General features: G+C 42.2%; 1 protein-coding gene across 1 annotated transcript in view; it reads right to left on the reverse strand.

Annotated features, from left to right (window-relative positions):
* Positions 1–19,693, reverse strand: part of EML6 (EMAP like 6) — a gene marked incomplete at its 5' end in the record, with an annotated part of 256,971 nt that overhangs the window by 73,667 nt on the left and 163,611 nt on the right. The window contains 5 exons of the mRNA XM_080936006.1: positions 419–605; positions 3,122–3,240; positions 10,791–10,897; positions 12,177–12,344; positions 16,424–16,636. Of these exons, the coding sequence (XP_080792132.1) occupies positions 419–605; positions 3,122–3,240; positions 10,791–10,897; positions 12,177–12,344; positions 16,424–16,636 (794 nt within the window). The remainder of the gene's footprint in view (positions 1–418; positions 606–3,121; positions 3,241–10,790; positions 10,898–12,176; positions 12,345–16,423; positions 16,637–19,693) is intronic.

A 19,693-nucleotide genomic window follows, 5' to 3' on the forward strand; every position in this document is an offset into this window, starting at 1 on the left:
GATGAGAACAGCATGGCTTCTCAGGGTCAAACCAACTCAGAAATGAAGCAACATACATTATTTGTAACCTAGGAAGACCCCCTGGAAATAACCCAGTCTAACCCAGTGTTTTCCAGATAAAGAAACAGGGTTAGAGCTTCTAAGAGGCTCATGGTGGCCTCAAGTTGAATTTTGGCAGATTCTTGTCCTGCACATGGCTCCCTGTTAAGGAACTTTTAAAGGCATCTCTTTAAGTGTATGGTTTGCTGTCATTCTATCACGCCACTGTCCTGCCTCTGCCTCCTTAGTGTTCTCAGAACCTTCATGTCTTTTGTTTGTTCCTACCAAAGACATTTTTCCTATTCCAGGTAAACTGGATTAGAAACTAGATACCCTTTCTCTTTTGTTAGGTTCTGGTCATTAGGAGAGACACACACACCTGTCCAGTGGCCACATAGTCCTTCAGCGGATGGATGGTCAGGCTGAGAATGTCATCATCATGCCCCAGGTACAGCCTCTGGGTGTGTTGTTGCCTGTTGTACACTACAGCAACTGCAGCAATGTGGTACACCACCTCTCCAGCTTGTGTGTAGAACAGGTTGTTTCTACAGTCATAGCCTCTGTAACTGAAGCACAGCATACGAATGGAGCAGGTATTGCTGAGGCAAAGCAACTGTACTGATGTGAAGGCACATAGAGACTGATTATCATCACAGAATCTATTTCCAGACCTTCAACTACTATCTATGTTCTTTGCTAAAATCAACCCTTGTTCAGGAGTTAGCAATGCACATACCTTCAGTCCTAGCAGTAGGGAGGAAGAGGTAGAAAAATTAGAGGGTCATCCTCAGCTATGTAGCAAGATTCAGGCCAGCCTGAGCTACATGAGACTGTTTCAAACCAAGCAAACAAATCAACAATCCAATCCCTGTGACATGCTGGGAGTGAGGCCCCGACCCTTGTTCTCCATTTTCCAGTCTTTGGGGCATGGTAACTTCGGGGCACAAAAATAAATAATTTCAAACACAACTGAGTAACTGTGCTTTTTCTTTCTTGAGAACAACTCTTTCCCCCTTCTCACTGTGTAGCTCTGTATGTTCTGGAACATAACTACAGAGACCGGCCTCAAATTTGCAGAGCCTTGCCTGCCTCTGCCTCCTGAGTAAGTGCAGGATGAAATGTGAGCCTCTGGTGCATAAGTCTTCACTACTGGTTAGTGCGTCCTTCTGTAAACCGTGAGCTAAGTCTTTGTTCAGCAGAATTAAACAGACACTGTACTGAATAATATCAATGAATTATTATTTTTATGATATAAAAATCAAAATGTTCTTTTTAGCTTATATCAGGGAAAGCTTAGAGAACTGGAAAACATTTGTATTTTGTTCTTACCCATTTATTTGTGAGAATCAATTTAATGCCTTCATCTTTTAAAAATCACTGAAAAGTGGGACTAAACTCAGTGCGAAATTCTGCCACATTTTATCCATGAACAACATATATACATATATCTGAACTGAAAAACCTTATGGGCTGGGAAGACGGCTTAATTAGTCAATGTTTGCTGTTTAAGCATGAGTTCCTGAGTTGGCTTTCCCAGCACCCATGTAAGAAGCTATGTGCTGGGGTCAGTGTTCGCTGCTTGAACCCCAGCCATGGGCCACAGACACTGCCAGCCAGCCCAGCCATGGAGTAAATTTTAGGTTCAATTAGAGACTCTGCTTCAAAAAATAATGTGGTACAGCAGTTCTCAACCTGTGGGTGGCAACCATCTTGGCAAACCACTGTCTTCAAAAATATCCACATTATGATTCCTAATGGTAGCAAGATTACAGTTATGAGTGACAATGAAATAATGTATGGCTGGAGTCACTGCAACTTGAAGAACTGTATTAAAGAGTTGCAGCTTTAGGAAGGCTGAAAGTGGCTGGGGAAGACAGCTGACGTTGCTCTCTGATCTACATACATATACATCATCCTATTAAAATACTGTCCAAATAAAGTTCTGTTCTTAACAGTCAAATACATTAATATGTAGTATCAGTATTTGATTTGCTCAGTTTTTCAGTAGTAAATGAATTAAAAAAAATTAACAATAGTACTGTCCAAAAGAAATATGTGAGCCAAATACCCAAATTGCATAGCATGGGGGAAAAGCGAGGCAGGAGAATTCTACAAGTGTGAGGCTAGCCTGGGCTACAGAGTAAGTCTTTGTCTGAAAAAAAAAAAAAAAAAAAAAAAAAAACAAACCCAAGAACCTGTTTTGAGAACTTTCAACTCATTGTGTTTAAATCACCATAGTGACATGTACAACAAGCATTTCGATAAGGTAGTCTGCTTTTCTCTGCCACATCTTTGAAACAAAAGCTTATTTTACATGCTGAAAACATCTCATTTGAGACAGGTTATATTGTCTTAGATTATTTTCTTTTGACATTTTTCTTAGCATATGTGTGTACATGTAAATGTATACATTTGCACATGTGTACTGTGAGCACATATGTGCCCTACTGAGCACTGGTTTCCATGCCTAGACTTCATTTTCTTATAGATGGTATGACACAGTACCTGAAGACTTTCACAAGGTATATTGAGTACAATTTATAGGATAACTATAATGGATATAGAAGTTTACATAAAACATGAATGGTGGAAAGTAGCATCATTAAAAACTAGTTATCCTTGTGTTTTCAAAGTTGACAATAGTAAAAATGAAGCGTAGCATTTGGGTTCTATTGGCTACATTAAAATGACAGGTATTTATACTGTAACAGATACATTTTTATTCTTCACAGACATTTAAGCTGACACTGAAAACACCCAGGTGTCTTGTGTACATGACAGAAAAGAAAGTATCTGAAGAAATCCTGGGTTTTGGGGGAATCTAGGAAAACACAGCACAGGGTTGGAACAGCAGATTATGTGCACGTGGTGGTGGCAAAGCCCTGAGTAGCACCGAGCCATGTCAAGTATGTGCTGCCCAGGAAAGCTGGACAGAACCAGCTGAGACCTCACAGTGGGGGTGGGTACAACCTGGAAAGGGGAGCATTTAAAAGAAGGATCCTTTTGGCCTGGTAATAAGATCAATGACAAGCTTGGCAGGAACAGAGGAAGAAACTCAGGGTCCCCACGGCAGGCTACCTACCCATGTATGAACTGCAGTTTCAGACTGTCCTCAGGAGCCTTCTCCCTCTTCAGGAATGGCACTGCATGGTTTTTCTCTTTACTTTGTTGCTTTAGCTGAGGTAGATCTTCTTTGTAAACCTATAATCACAGTAAAAACATTTAGCCAATACCCCCTCCTCAGGATTCTAAACAGCGTCTTGGTATTACTTTACGACAATGTGGGTTTTGTGTAATGTAGGACCAATATTACTTTCCCTAATAGAGCAAAACTAACATGAAATCTTTCAAATATCTGAGATGTAAATTAATTTCCTCTTCCCCTTGATTGATATTGCTTCCTTTAGTAATTATATCCAGAAAATAAATGAAGGTGATGTTTTAGTAAATAAGAAAGAAAACAAATTATTGATTAAATATATTTAAGTCTATAAGGCAAGACATCTTTGAAGATTCAGATGTTTATAATGTGGGGACTTTCTCAGTCATTTTCTCTCTACAACTTTTTTTTTTGTAGTTTCCTTTCTTTTTTGGCTTTACAAATTTTGCAGATCTGAATCTGAAATACTTTACAGGTTCAACTAATATCCAAGGACTGCTGTTAAAAGAGTATTGTTTATAGTTTAAATGTATACAAACAAATCTGTTATTTACCTTTCTTGTGTTTGATTGTCAAAACAATACTTTAACATGTAAAAACACCAATTTATCAGTAATTCCTCATCTTCAGGAACGAAAATTTTTATCTTGAAGTAGAATAAGATAGAAAGGCTCTCTGATCCTCCCTGTTCCAGAGACAGCTGCATCTTCTTGTGCAGTGCCAGCCTCATCCCTTAGACAAGATGGTGAAGGGCAGTATGAACCAGGGTTGCCTGGTTACCAGGGCTGCCTTCTGCTCTGGATCTGGCAAAGTGAAGATTGTTGTCATCAACGACCCCTTCACTGGCCTCAACTACATGATCTACATGTTCCAGTATGACTCTACCCATGGTAAATTCAATGGCACGGTCAAGGCTGAGAATGGAAAGCTTATCATCAATGGGAAGCCCATCACCATCTTCTAGGAGCAAGATTCCACTAATATCAAATAGGCTAATGCTGGTGCTGAATATGTTGTGAAGTCTATTGGCGTCTTCACCACCATGGAGAAGGCTGGGGCCCACTTGAAGAGTGGGGCCAAAAGGGTCATCATCTCTACCCCTTCTGCCGATGCCTCCATGTTTGTGATGGCTGTGAACCATAAGAAATATGACAACTCCCTCAAGATTGTCAGCAATGCATTCTGCACCACCAACTGCTTAGCCCTCCCGACTAAGGTCATCCATGACAACTTTGGCATCATGGAAGGGTTCATGACCACAGTTCATGCCATCACCACCACTCAGAAGACTGTGGATAGCCCCTCTGGAAAGCTGTGGCGTGATGGTCGTGGGGCAGCCCAGAACATCATCCCTGCATCCACTGGTGCTGCTAAGACTGTGGGTAAGGTCATCCCAGAGCTGAATGGGAATCTCACTGGCATGGCCTTCCATGTTCCTACCCCCAATGTATCTGTTGTGGATCTGACATGCTGCCTGGAGAAGCCTGCCAAGTATGATGACATCAAAAAGGTAGTGAAGCAGGCAGCTGAGGGCCCACTAAAGGGCATCCTGGGCTCCACTGAGGACCAGGGTATCTCCTGCGACTTCAACAGCAACTCCCACTCTTCCACCTTTGATGCCTGAGCTGGCATTACTCTCAATGACAACTTTGTGAAGCTCATTTCCTGGTATGACAATGAATACGGCTACAGCAACAGGGTGGTGGACCTCATGGTCTACACGGCCTCTAAGGAGTATGAAACCCTGAACCATTTACCCCCCAGCAAGGACACTGAGAGCAAGAGAGAGGCCCTCCACTCTCTGCCAGATCCGGGATCTGGCGAAGTCACCAGGAGTCCGAGTGACGACTCGCGACCCCTGCGCATAGGCGAAACTTTTCTACCGAGTTTCATCCACTGGGACGCTGGATTGGATGGCTCCGTAGCCCCCTCCCTGTACCTTCCCAATGGACAACTCAATGTCTCAAAATGGGTCACCAGGCTCCCCACTAGGATATCTCCTGGAAAATTCCAAATCTCTAACACTGACACCTCAGCTAAAGACATCTAAATTGATACACCTCTACAACAATGTTTGGACTCAGTATCCGCTAGATAATGACTCAAAATGGCCAAAAAATGGCACCCTAGACTCATTAATTTTATGAGACCTTCACTCATACTGCCAAATATCTGGTAAATGGAAAGAGGTTCCCTATGTACAGGCATTTATCTATCTCCACTCTAATCCTTCTCTGTGTTCTTATAACCCCACCCACCGCCTTTTAGCAATGAGGCAATAAGGCAGATGACACCACAGCTCTCGATCCAGCCAACGAGCCATCGCCGCAAAATCCAAACCTCTACCTCAGCTTGTACTCATGCTACTCTAAGCTTTTCAAAACTCCCCTCCACAGCCAGACTCACATGTGGACGTGGACACGCCACCTGGCCTCAAGCACCACTGCCGGTGCCCCTTTCCTCCCTTTCTGTCCTCTCCTGTGCCGCAATCTTATAGTCTGATGTTCTATGCTTTACTATGAGACTCACTAATAATTTACTTCCTGAGGAAAGCCTGCGAGTTTAGGAGCAGAAAAAAAATGCATGCAGACGAGATCCATCAAACAGATAGACACTAACTTAGACCCTGAAAACCCGGAAGGTAAACAACTTCTAATGACCTATTTCTTTCCCCAGAGCTACCCCGACATAAGAGACTAGCTTAAAAGCTTGAGAGGGGAACCCTAACTCCACAGGCAGAAGTCTTGGTGCTGGCCTTTAAAGTGTACCATGGGAAAGGTAAAAAGGCTCACAAACAAATACCATATGCTGGCAAAGGCTTCCCGACCAGCCCCAGCCACAGCTACACCACCAGGCCCCTGCTACAGATGTGGTCAATAGGTCATTGGGTGAAAGCTTGCTCCAGCCCTCACAAGCCAAGAGGCTATGTCCTAAGTATGATCCAGAGGAACATTGGGCTGTCGATTGCCCTGTGTCATGCAAGACAGAGGGACATCACGCCCAAATAACCCTCCAGCCTTCTAGGCTTGGCTATGGACAACTGAAGAGGCCCAGGCTCCCTTGACCTGACCACTGCCATCACGAACAGGGAGCCACGGGTAGCTATCATGGTATGTGGGCGGCCCATCTCCTTCCTCTTGGACACTGGGGCCACTTACTCGGTTCTGATCGAGTTTTGGGGACCTACTTCTCCCTCTCATTTTCCTATTGTCCGGTAAGAAGACACCTTACCTTCCTCACCAGATTCCAACACTTACTTACATTTTTAGGAGTGTACCTCCCAGTCATTCCTTTTGGTAGTTTAGTGCCAACATGTCCTGTCCCTTTATTGGAGAAGAGATCTAGCTAAGTTGGGAGCGTCTATTTCCTTTGCTCCCCCCCCCCCATTTGCCTGAACCCAAGCTCGCTAGCAACCCCTCTGCTTCTTCTATCCAGTCAACAACCTACTAACACAAACATGTTTCCTTTACCAGCTTCTCAGGTAGACCCCCGAGTCTGTTACTAAACACTCTTCTGTTGTCATCCAATTACTAGACCCTACCAGGACCTTTTTAAGGTGATTCTTGAGACACCTACAGCTTTTTCCACATACAAGATCCATGAGATCCCAGGTGGGAGACAGAAGTTGTAGGTAAGCTCTACTGTAAAAAACCAGCCAGAGTCCCCCCTGTAAGTACTATCAACATTCAGCTGCCCTGACTCTGACGTTGCCATGACTCCACACCTTTCCCCTATCCCTCTTCTTCATGGCATGGCAAGTTGTTTTAAAATATCCGGGACACATTATAGTAATTTGCTCTGAACCTTATCAATCTTCTGTTTACTTCAACGACAGACAAAAAATTTCTAATCAAACTATTAATTAGTTTCTGTTACAGGATTACCAGCCACTGTCCATAGAAGAGCCTGATGTGAACATCTGCCAGGTGAATCCCGATAGTGAAAGCCAGCTGCACCCCCTTACGACGCCCCAAGACAGCAGGAAGTAGCCAATGAGACTCGACACCCCTATTCCCCTTTCACCATAGGCCTCCCCCTCCTTTTTTTCTCCTTTTTATAATAAGAAAAAGGGAGGAATGGCAGCATTAGGACTTCTCCTGAAAAATCTTTCTTCCAAACCAAATGTACTTAATCTCTACCTATAATGTATATATATATATGTGTGTGTTCCAGCATCTTGTCAAGTCCAGGTGTTTATTACATCTAGAACAGCTCCAGAGAAGCAACCTACAGATGCTTCAGCCTTCTCTCACAGACACAGATGCTTCCACTGGACCTGTTACTTCTGACCTATCCTCAGATGGTTCCACAGACCCTGGACAACAAGGAAACAGCCAACTCTTAAGACTAGACAAACATCCCTACCCCCACTTTTCTGGACTCTCTAAAAACATCGCCCCAAACAAGCATGAAGCAGTTAAGAGATCACAACGACCCTATTCCTGGTCCACCATCGCCTCTAATTTTTCTTTTTTAATTAAACAAAAATGGGGGAATGTTGGGATTCTGTAAACCCTACCCCTCAGTTACTTAGCAACAGCCAGGTATACCCCACCTCTCAATTACCCAGCAGTGGCCAGGTATGCTCAGCCCCAGTGACCTGACACTATAAAAGAGCTGCTTGACCCCTCCTCTCTCTCTTGGCCTCTCTTGCCCTTGTGCTCTTGCAGCCTTGCTCTCCCCTTTCCCTTCCCCCCTCTGTCCCATGTGCTCATGGCCGGCCTCTACTCCTCTACTTCTCTCTCTCTCTCTGCCTCTACCACCCTCTTAACTCTCCCATGACCTGAATAAACTCTATTCCATACTAAAAAAAAAAAAAAAAAAAAAAAAAAAAAGAGAGAGAGAGAGAGAGAGAGAGGCCCTCATTTGCTGAAGAATCCCATCCCAACTTGGCCCCCAACAATGAGCATCTCCCTCACAATTTTCATCCCAGACCCCCATAATAATAGGAGGAGCCTAGGGAGCCCTCCCTACCCTTTTGACTACCATCAATAAAGTTCTGCTGCACCCACAAAAAAGGGATAAGATAGAAAAGACCAATTATTAGATGTTGACTTATTGATTATGTAAGCACTGCCGGTATTAGGAATTTGCCAAGCCTGACTTCACTTGCTTCCTGGAACAGAATGATCAGGAGGAACAGATGAGACCATAGGCCATTGCCCTTAGAGCATGCTGACTGCTGAGTTTGCTTCTGTTAAATCTTGATTGTTTGCCTGCCCCACTGTGTGGCTTTAGGACATAAATGAGAATATAAACTGGACCAGGCATCAACGCTGTCCTGGCTTCAATCCACTAATGACGTCTTTCTTCTACCCACACTGGTGTGAGATTGCTTAGTACAGAAAAATTCCCACAACAATTTGATCAAGTATATTATTGAAAATGAGAAAATGTAGCTATAATAAAATTTCCTTTTAGGACACGGCCTAAGTCATCAAAAAGGAAGTCAGAAGATTATTTCATTTGTCTTAGATGTAATGAAGTACTCTTCTCAATCTAAAGACAATTATTCATCTGAATGCATGATTCTTTTTATCAGGCATCAACTATCTCAGAGCACTGAATTCTAGGACATTTCTACTGCTTATCTGATCATATGTTATAGCACTGTGGGCCTCAATTTCCCATCTGTAGAACAGAATAAAGGTCTCTCCTCAGGAATAACTTGGAAGACTGTTAAGCAATATATGTGGAAACACTGAAAAAAAAACTCACAGATAATAAGCCAGCCTGAGGCATGGGCTTCACCTGCCATGCTGTACCACCATTTCCTAGAAATGTTAAATAAAATCCCTCCAGCAAAACAAAGTGGCATTTCCTCCCAGAGAGTAGTGTTTGTGTAATATTCTCACTGTTACAGTTTCCTTCCAAATTTTTTTGTGCTTTATACTGCATAATACATTTATCAGTTCACAGTCAAAGTGATCTAATTATGAGGTTGATCTGAACTGTCAGACACGCTGCCTTTATACTAATCAGATTTTTCCAACATGGAATTAGGAAGGAATGACTCTAGTGAGAAAAGACATTTGGTGTGTGGTAGCAGCCATAGGCCTATCTGGTACATCTCCCTAGGCAACACTGACAGTTATGTGTCTGGGACTTGTTATCTTATTCACTCTAGATTCATGTTTTACCCATAAACCTATAAACACATGCTACTTGTACAAATACTTCTACTTTTTATAGAATACAAATACTGTACCTATACCAAGAGGAGAGGAACCAAACCCTGGCAGTTACCATCATGAAATGGCTTTGTCGAGATTCCTTTGAAGCATTGCTTTAACAGTCTCTGATTTCTGCTAAAATGATATCGATTTTTGTGGGAGGGAAACTGAATTCAGTTAATCAATTTTTATACTAGAAACAGGTTTTTACTGAAAGCATTGTAATTGGGTTTCTCTCAATAAACAGATAATGGCTAAGTTGAGCAAGAAATGAAAATAGCAGCTCTCATGCAGACAGCCATTCTCTGAGGGTACCCATCCTAAAAATACAGTTATGATTTGCTAAGGAAATGAGAAAAACTTGTACTTTACATGTATTTTTCTTTGCAAAATAATAATTATGTAAGAATACATCCAATACAGCTTCATCTGAATCAAATGGCTCAAATGTTCAGAATTTCTCTCAAAAAGTTTCAACTATCTTCCACTTAATTAAAAAATTATTTTTTTGTTTGTTGCTTTTTTTCTTTTTGTCTCCTTCCTTCCTTCCTTCCTTCCTTCCTTCCTTCCTTCCTTCCTTCCTTCCTTCCTTCCTTCTTATCTTCCTTCCTTTCTGTACTGGTTGGTTTTGTGTCAACTTGACACAAGCTGGAGTTATCACAGAGAAGGAGCCTCAGTTGAGGAAATGCCTCCATGAGATCCCAGCTGTAAGGCATTTTCTCAACTAGTGATCAAGGGGGGAGGGCCCAGACCATTGTGGGTGGTGCCATCTCTGGGCTGGTAGACCAGGGTTCTATAAGAAAGCAGGCTGAGCACGCTACTAAGTGACATCCCTCCATGACCTCTGCATCAGCTCCTGCTTCCTGACCTGCTTGAGTTCCAGTCCTGACTTCCTTTGGTGATGAACAGCAATGTGGAAGTGTAAGCTGAATAAACCCTTTGCTCCCCAACTTGCTTCTTGGTCATGATGTCTGTGCAGGAATAGATCAAACAAGTCTCAAATTCACAGAGATCTGCCTGCTTCTGCCTCTGGAGTCATAGGATTGTACCACCACTACCTAGATAAAAGTTAATTTAATGTGTGCACTCCATGTATGACTGGCACCTGCTCGAGGCAGGAGAAGATACTGGATTACCTGGAACTGGAGTTAGAGATGGTTGTGAGCCACTATGAGAGTGCAGGGAGTTAAACCCAGGTCCTGTGGAAGAGCAGCCAGTGCTCTTACCCACCGAGCCAGCTCTCCAGCCCTTCGTGTAAATACTTAATGGTATGATGAATGTAATTGTTAACCTACGTCCAAAAGCAGGATAAAGACACTTTTCTTATTTTTGCTGCATTTTTGTTCTGTTCTGCTCTATCTGTTTTCAGGGCAGTGTTAAAACCAAATGGGGTCCAGGCTTTTACTATCTGTACTGACCTGGCGATCGTAATTGATTTGAGTCTCTTGCTCAATATCAGAGTCCAGTTCTGGAACGTCAGAGAAATCTGAGTCAGATTCTTCACTGTAGGAGTCAGCAGCACCTGCTGCAAAGACAGAACCCATTAGAACACAAAATGCTGAGATGTTAAAGATCACAAAGGCACTTCAAGTAGCTTCTTAAGCCCCAGCAAAGTAAAGTAAAAAGCCTCTGTCGTGGTTTTTATTTAATTAAGGCCTGGAACCTGATATGTATCTAGGAAAATGTTGACTTCCAGAAGCTAGCCCCAGGAATAACCTTGACCTCCAGAGCCCAGCCCCCAGTCCCAGGAATAACCTTGACCTCTGGAGCCTAGCCCCAGAAATAATGTTGACATCCAGAGCCTAGCCCTAGGGATGACCTTGAAGTCCCAGGAATGACCTTGAATTCCCAAGGCTAGCTCAACTTCTCAAGTGCTGGCACTGCAGACATATGTCACCATACCTGGCTTCCTTTTCTTTTCTTTCCATTAAAAAAAAAATGGATAGAAGGATTTCTAGATTTTAAATCTTACTTTTTAAAATCAGAAAGTATAGGGTTTACCAAAGACAAAGGTAGGGCTAAAGAAAACTCCAAGCATTTACTACCATCAAGATAGTGTTTATTTTTAAACATCCCACCAAACACTTGTCATGGTCAAGTCCCTACAGAATCATGAGTGAGCACATTGACTCATATCATTGTAAATTTCCCTCTGCTTATCCCCATGGATAGCTCAATGGAGATTAAAAAACTATCACCATGGAAGCGAAGAGCCTGGCTTCATGTGGTAGGCTGTGTGTAATTCCCTTATCTTGTGCCCTGAGGTTCCCTGTCACCTCACACCCTGAGCAGGCCCACTGCCTAGTCTCCCTGAGGGCTAATGTGTGTGCTTTCACCTTATCCACAAAGGCTACTTTTCCTGTGTGGGCCTTCAGTTGATAGCCCAAGCTTTGTTTAACTTCAATGAACATTCCTTAACCAACCTAAGCTAATCTCCAAAGTTTTTTTTTTTTTCGTTTTGTTTTTTATATTTTATGTGTATGAGTGTTTTATCTGCGTGTATATTTGTATACGGCATGCATGCCTGGTGCTCTCAGAGGTCAGAAGAGGGCGTCAGATTCTCTAAAGCTGGAGACAGGAATGTTCTTAAGTCACTGTGTGTGCTGGGAACTGAAATCTGGTCTTCTGCAAGAGCAAGTGCTCATACCTACTGAGCCCCTCAGAACAGTTCCTTTACATTAAAAATTACATAAATGGATTTTTAAAAACTACCTTATCTCTTTAACTCCAGAACAGATACTAGGATTATTCTTTGAAATGATTTCTGAAAAATGGAGACATTGAAAAGTTCTGACTGTTGTTACCCTGGGGTGTGGTTTCCAACACGCCATTGCTGACTGCTTCTGGAATAAATCTCCACTGAAAAACGGAGTGATCAGCTCCTCCTGTGCTTAACACCCACTGGAAATCGTGGGACCAACGGACGTTTGTGACATGTGCAGAGTGGCCCACATACTTTCTAAATTTGGCTCCTGAAACAGAATTTTGATATTAATTATGTTTTTTTTTAAAGCAATCACATTCCTCTTCACATCAAGTAAAATTTTTCAATATGCCAGAAACATATTTTCAGTCTTACACATTACAATAATGAATCACGTGCCCCTAAAAGGTCTCAATTATTCCATTATGCATTAGTCTTTATCCTCAGATGTGTCTTTCCAATTCAAGCTCTACTGCTTAAACTCATTCCAACTAATGCTCAAAGCTTCAATGTTTCTAAAAAAAGCAAATGCAAGAATTAACATTTTACCCATTCTTAAATTAGGCAGTTTTATAAATAAACAAAATATTCCTCCTACATCTGTATAGATCCTGAAATGTGGGGCTAGCCTTCTCCCTCTAAAGAGATCATTTAACCTGCCTCTTCAGTGGGTTATGAAAATGGCCAAAAATAAGTAAAATAAATGAAATAAAATTATTAGAATTCATCAGGCAGTGGTTGCACACACATCTAATCCCAGAATTTAGAAGGCAGAAGCAGGTGGGTTTCTGAGTTTGAGGCCAGCCTGGTCTACAGTGTGAGTTCTAGGACAGCCTGGCTACACAGAGAAACTCTGTCTTGAAAAACAAAAACAAAGACAAAATTAGTAGAATTCAAACCAAAGTAGCAAAAGTAAAGATTTGTGATGTCAAAGGAGAGGCAGAAGTTAGTATAGATTCCTCCTTGGTGTCTCTTTTTAAAACTCCATGTTTTAAGGACACACAAATAGTCTGTGGAGAGGTTTTAGAGCAACAGACTGGGTCACATCCATGTAATGAACAGATCTGGTCTTGGTCCTAGTCCCCAGATGACTGCAACTCATGACAGAGACCTTGAACTAGAACCACCTAATAGGATGCTCATTAATCCCCTACCCCACCCCATTTCTACCTCAGCCTCCTCCCCCACAAAAACCTGTGACATTATTTCTCATATTAGCTTCTAAACTTGGAGGTGGAGTTACTATACAGCAATAGATAAGCAATACATCCTCAGTAGGCTGGAACCACTGGCACTGATAATTAGCCCTTACTGCTGACCCCATTTTCTCCCATCTCCCCTTGGCCTTCTCTGCTTCAGTCACATGACCCCTTTGCAGTTCCTCAAGCCTGCCAAAGAGTTCTCTGTCTCCAAGTTTTGTATTTGCTGCTATTTCATTGTGATGCTCTTTCCTGGAATATCTGGTTCTTTCATCCTGAAGGTATCTAGTCTACGGAACCCAACAGTGAACCCTTCTTTGGTCGCAGTAGTGGAAACAGTACTATGCTGTGTTGCTCTCTTTGTTTTTCCTGACAGCATGTCTGACCATCCATTCTCCATGGCAACGGGCACTTGTGCTGATACAGTGAAGCACAGCACTGAGCAAATATTTGTCCAGTAAGCTGAGGCATATTTTTCCCTAAAGCTTTCCTGGGAATAAGCAGTGACTATATGATATTTCCCTTTGAATGTCTGTCCAAGGGGGGCCTGCGCCTCAGCCATCATTTCTACTGACCTCTTCCCATGAGCACCTGAATACCAAATATTTATTGCTAACCTAACAGGTACCTCAACAGTTGGCTGAGACAGACTGCAGCGGCCATTCCATCCTTACCCCTACGAACACACCTTTTCCTTTTCCCATTTCCTGTCACACCGACACCTTCACTCCAGCTGTTCAGCCCAGAACTCAGGAGACAAACTCAACGACTCTCTCTTTTCTCCTTCTAGTCCTAATCCAGTCTAGCAACACAACCTTCAGCTTTAACTAAACCAGTCACCTCTTTTGACACCTATTCAAGACACAGCATCCCTCAGATGAATGTTTAAAAACCTATTTCATACAATATCAACATAATCTTTCAGAGACTCAAGCTGACTATGTAACTTCCTAATATACAATAGTTTGCCAGTGCATACAACGCAAGGCCCAAATGTGGGAAGTCACACACAGGAGTCATTCTACAAAGCATCAGAAAAACATGTCTACTGATTCTAAAGGACTTGAAAACTATTGAGATGAAAAAAACAAACTGCTCAGACTATAAAAAAAAAAATATAAATTCAGGAATTTTCATTAACTGTAGAACACTTTTACATCTAACTTCTGCACAACAGAATATATACATACATGTAATTCCAAATGAGTCAAATTGGCTTGGTTACAAGGTCTGCTTGCTCACAATAGAAAACTATAAAGCTTGCTCGGTTCTCCGTGCTGGCTGTCATCAGTCTCTGCTCAGGTTTGTCTCTCTACAGGCTCAGTAATTAAAACCATTTGATAGTGGTATCCTGATTTGTAAAAAGTCAAGTTTTATCATCAGTTTTTATTTGTACCAAGAATTCCACACATTCTAACTTTTCCTGGTGGTTTTGGCACAAAAGCTTGAAGGGCACAGGCAAAACTGCAAAATGTATTAACTGTTCCATACAAGGTAGAATTTGGGTTGCTCTGAGGACTTCGGTACCTGATCAAAGGCCACCACTCCCCTCATGCTCACCCTGTGGTCTCCCTGTCCCCATGGATTCAGGTGCCTGCTGTGCGTCTCTCCACAGGGTTATGTTTTATTAGCGGGTATTTAACGTTGATAGTACTACTGACATCATCACCAGCTCTCAGGACAGACCCTCACACACATGTCTGTTTCTAAGACCCACATGCATCTGGAGACACAGAGAGGACACCGACTCTCACTGATGTTTTTCTTGAGTCCTGACTCTGGAGATCACTACGCTGCTTCTAACCTCATCTGTGATTTTCCTGAATTCTGAATTCCCCGATACTTTCTAACGTAACTTATTCTCAAATGCACATTAATTTAAACAAGGTACACTCTATTACCCACAAGGCCCACTAGGCAGGGTGGGGAGGACCTGAATTTGGCACACGGAAGCCTTTGTGCTTCAGGGACTTTGAGCTGATGTCCGTTCTGTGCAGTGCAAGTCACAGTGGGTTTCGTGATGCATTCATTTTATGTCCTGCAGCTATCACTGCTTCAAAACTGCCCAATAGCTGAGAAGTACCTTCTCACTGCTCCTTTCGCCCATTTATCATTGTAAAAAACATTCAAGTGAAAAGCTTGTGGCAGCAACACATCCCCGTTGACCACTCTGAGCACAGTGTAGGAACAAGAAGAGTTTGTGGATGGGCTTTCTCTAAATTTTCAAAACAAACCCAGGATCGTTGCTAGATGACAACAGTCCAAGCCTTTAAAGCTTCACAGGAGTGCAGAACATGGAAAGTTCTTTCCCATCTGGTTGCTCGCTCAAAAAATCACCTAATCCAGTCTTGAAAGATGAGTCCTGGGACAACGGGTTCATAGCTGTGGAACTACCATGTTTATTTGACATTTAAGAAGAATTGCTTTTGTTTCCATGTAGAAGTGCAAGTAGGTGGATGTATAAAAGTTTAATTATAGCCTGGCAGCGCATGCCTAGAGTGCCAGCACTCAGGGGACAGAGGCAGGCAGATGTCTGAGGTTAAAGCAGGCCTGATGATCTACAGAGAGTTGTGTAGACTGCCTCGGGACATTAGGGCTCAACAGAGAAAGCCTCTCTTGAAAACAAACACAAACAAATAAAAAGTTAAATTATAATATTTTAAAGGAATAAAAACCCAGTATAAATCATGAATATTTATCCCCATAAACATAAGTAACATGACTTATTGGAAATGTGAAACACAGGCTTGGAAGTCTCATGATATAAGTCTAAGCAAATTCTCACTTAAATTAGCAAAACCATATAGGAAAGCAAAACTAGAGGACTGAGCAGCATGTTCTACGTAAACCACGTGATGAACAAATGCAGACATGATAGTGGGAGTGTCTGGGGAAGAGGAAGGAATCTGCCTAACTAAGCAGTACTGAGTCCAGAGAGAGTCCGCAGCCACACAAACAGCTTAGAGAGAGTCCGCAGCCACACAAACAGCTTAGAGAGAGTCCGCAGCCACACAAACAGCTTAGAGAGAGTCCGCAGCCACACAAACAGCTTAGAGAGAGTCCGCAGCCACACAAACAGCTTAGAGAGAGTCCGCAGCCACACAAACAGCTTAGAGAGAGTCCGCAGCCACACAAACAGACAGCTTACCTTTTTTGAGGCAAGGAAATCTAAACAATTTGACCATTCCAAAATCATCTCCAGACACCAACACCGAACTGTTATAATTGGCATCCACTGAATTGATGTCAATAACCTCAGTGTATTTGGGCCAAATTCCACTCACTTCAGGGCCTCTCACACACGTCCAGGAGGCCCACGGGATCCCCTTGATTTCTTCCTTGCTTGTTAAAGGTTTCCCTGCTGAAATAGTCAATATTATGTTACATTTACACTGAAGTATAGTCTAATATATTTTAATCATTTTTCTTTCCTTAGTGTCTAAAACCTTCATTACATATGTAAGTCAGAGGAACCACAAGTTCTAATCTCTTTACCCAGTTAGTTACTTTTTGGGGGTAAAGAATTTAAGAAAAACATCAGCTCAAAATTTAGAAGTGCAGAAAACAGAAAACGATTGTTGCTAAATGTAATATCTCAAACCATTGCTGCCTTCTTGATCTTAATTTCCAAGGCACAGGTGCTACTACAGAGTATTTGTATTTGTGTGATCTCATTAAGTTACGTGTTGTCGACACTGAGTCACCAATATGTTGCTAAGCTTTTAAAACCTTGGCTAAGCTTGTCTTAAACTTTGTGCATGATCAGGACGGACAGAGGACAACTGCAGGACTTGGTTCTCTCCTTCCACTCTATGGGCTCTAGGAAACGAGTTCAGATCATTGGTCTCAGCAGAAAGTGCCACCTTTCCAGCCTATAAATGCTGTTCAGAATTTTTAATTTTTATTTCTAAGACTTGACTTATATGTATACCGCATATGGATATGTGCATGCAAATGCAGTGCCTACTAGGGCCAGAGATATCAGATCTCACAGAGCTGGAGTAAAGATGTCAGCCGTCTGTCAGCACTGGGAAGATCAGTTCTCTTAATCACTGAGCCATCTCCCTAGGCCCCCACAAATGAGTTTTGCTCTAAACAGAAATTCAGGCTCTACAAATGTTAAAGTGGATTTTATTATTTAAGTCCTAATCACTGAATCCACAGAATTATGGTGAGCTAAGTGTATCTGTTTTTGGGATAATGGTCCTAACAATAGCTGTGGGTTGGCTGCTCCCAGACTCAGTTCCCATTTCTGCCAGCAGATTAGTGAGGTTCACAGATGGCACAGAATACGTCAGGCCACAAAAGCAAACGAGTGGAAATATTTAAATTTCCATGCCTGCCCTATTAAAATAAGCATATATTTTCAAATAAAGAACTGAAGAACAGATACCTTTTATACATAGCACTCTAAAATTCTGAACTATATCCAAATATTTTGGACTGTATATTCCTAAAGAATATGTTTAAATGACCACAGACTCAGAGAGGGTATAGTTATAGCATTATCTGTGACCAGCTCCTGCATAAAGGATTAAATCCCAGGAAGTGACTCAGAATAGAAAGCAATCTCACTGCTGCAGGCTGCAAGGCAATAGAGGCTGCACCCCCGCCCCTACCCCAGACCAGTGATACACTAGAAGTAAGCTGAGTGCCCGTAACAGAGTGATAAAGTGAGCTCCAGCCCCATCCCTGAGCAGGATGTGATTTCATTCCAACTGACAAACGTGCCCCAAAAGTTCCCACACATGAAAAAGCAAAGTATGAAGTCCAATGCCTCCCACATGCCAGACCAGTGCTCTGTCAATAACCCACACCTTATCCCTTCTAATACTTTGTTGTGTTAGCCTTAGTAGACTGCCAAAATGAATCCCAAATAGTGACTCCTTCTGCCTCAGCCTCTCAAGTAAGCAATACTTCAATAAAAATTCCAAGACAATATATAATTATTGGAGATTAAGATTTATGTTTTTTTAATTCTCTCCTGTAAAAAAAAATCATTAAAGAAGCCAACATAATCGTGGTCAGGGAGGTTTCATCCAGCACCTAATGGGAACAGGTGCATTAGGCAGAGCTTTGGGAATCCTGCTAACGAAGGGGGAGGAAGGATTGTAGAAGCCAGAAGGGTCAAGGACACTGCAAGAAAACCCACAAAATCAACTAACCAGGAATGCAGGGGCTCACAGAGACTGAACTGACAATTATCATGGAGCCTGTGTGGGTCTAACCTAGTCTCTCTGAACATATGCTACAGCTGCGCAGCTTGCTGTTCTTGTGGGACACCTAATAGATGAAACAGGGGCTATCTGTGACTCCTTTGCCTACTTTTTGACCCTTTTCCTCCTACTGAGCTGTCTCTTCCAGCATTAACTTGAGGGAGGTGCCTAGTTTTACTGTAACCCGATACACTATGTTTGGTTGACATCCCTGGGTGGCCTGCTATTTCTGAAGGAAAATGAAGGAGTGGGTTGTGGAGGGGGAGGTAGTTGGCATATGGGGGGTGGGTGAGGAACTGTGGTTAAGATGTACTATATGAGAGGAATCGATACATAATGATTTAAAATTATTAAAGATGATAATATGGACATCATCATGTCATATGTGACATTTTAGTCTTACAAACTAAATGTCACTAAATTTCTATTACATAAGACAGGCAAATCTCTTATAAATGTTGCAAAGTGAACTCATAAAAAATGTGCTCACTGGGATTTTAAAAGGCTACATTTGTCCAGATAATACAACTATGATAATCAGATCTGGGCCTAATGCACTCGCAGCCACCGTGGACTACAATCCTCAAAGCTCTAAGCTCATCTAAGAGAGTCTCAAAGTTTCTGTGGTTCTACAGACTCACCTTGGTAGAAACTCATTTGCCTAATGGTCACATATCTAATGTGTGTGACAGAAAAAAAATGAGAAAAAAAACCCTTTAGGAATGAAAAGTTTTAACTTTTAAAGGAGAGTATAAAATAAATTTGTAGCCAGTTTGCAAACATCAAAATAAACATGAAGCGATATTTATCTGGTATTACCACTTCTCAAAGGTGAATGCAAAAAAACTCAACCACGAAGACCCCTTGGTAGTCATATGATACCACTTATCGAGCAGAATGCACAGGGCATGCACAGAACATATCCCTTCGTCCTAATCTCTGTTGCAGAGATGCGTGTGTAAGACACTAACAGAAATAGCATGAACATTTCATAGAAATAGCATGGTCATTCAGTTCTTTGCTCTGTGAGAAAGTTGTCAACGAACAATGTAAGTGGCCAAACAGGAAGGTGATGGAAGGAAGAGAAGGACATCGAGCAAAAGGCTGGACACAGGATGAAGCAGCCATGGACTTCACAGGGAAGTTCATGGAACAACTATTTCAGGTCAGTAATGCAGAAGATGACAGAGGACTAGAAGGAA

This window comes from Micromys minutus (assembly GCF_963924665.1).
Source record: "Micromys minutus genome assembly, chromosome: 1".
NCBI classification, from domain to species: domain Eukaryota; kingdom Metazoa; phylum Chordata; class Mammalia; order Rodentia; family Muridae; genus Micromys; species Micromys minutus.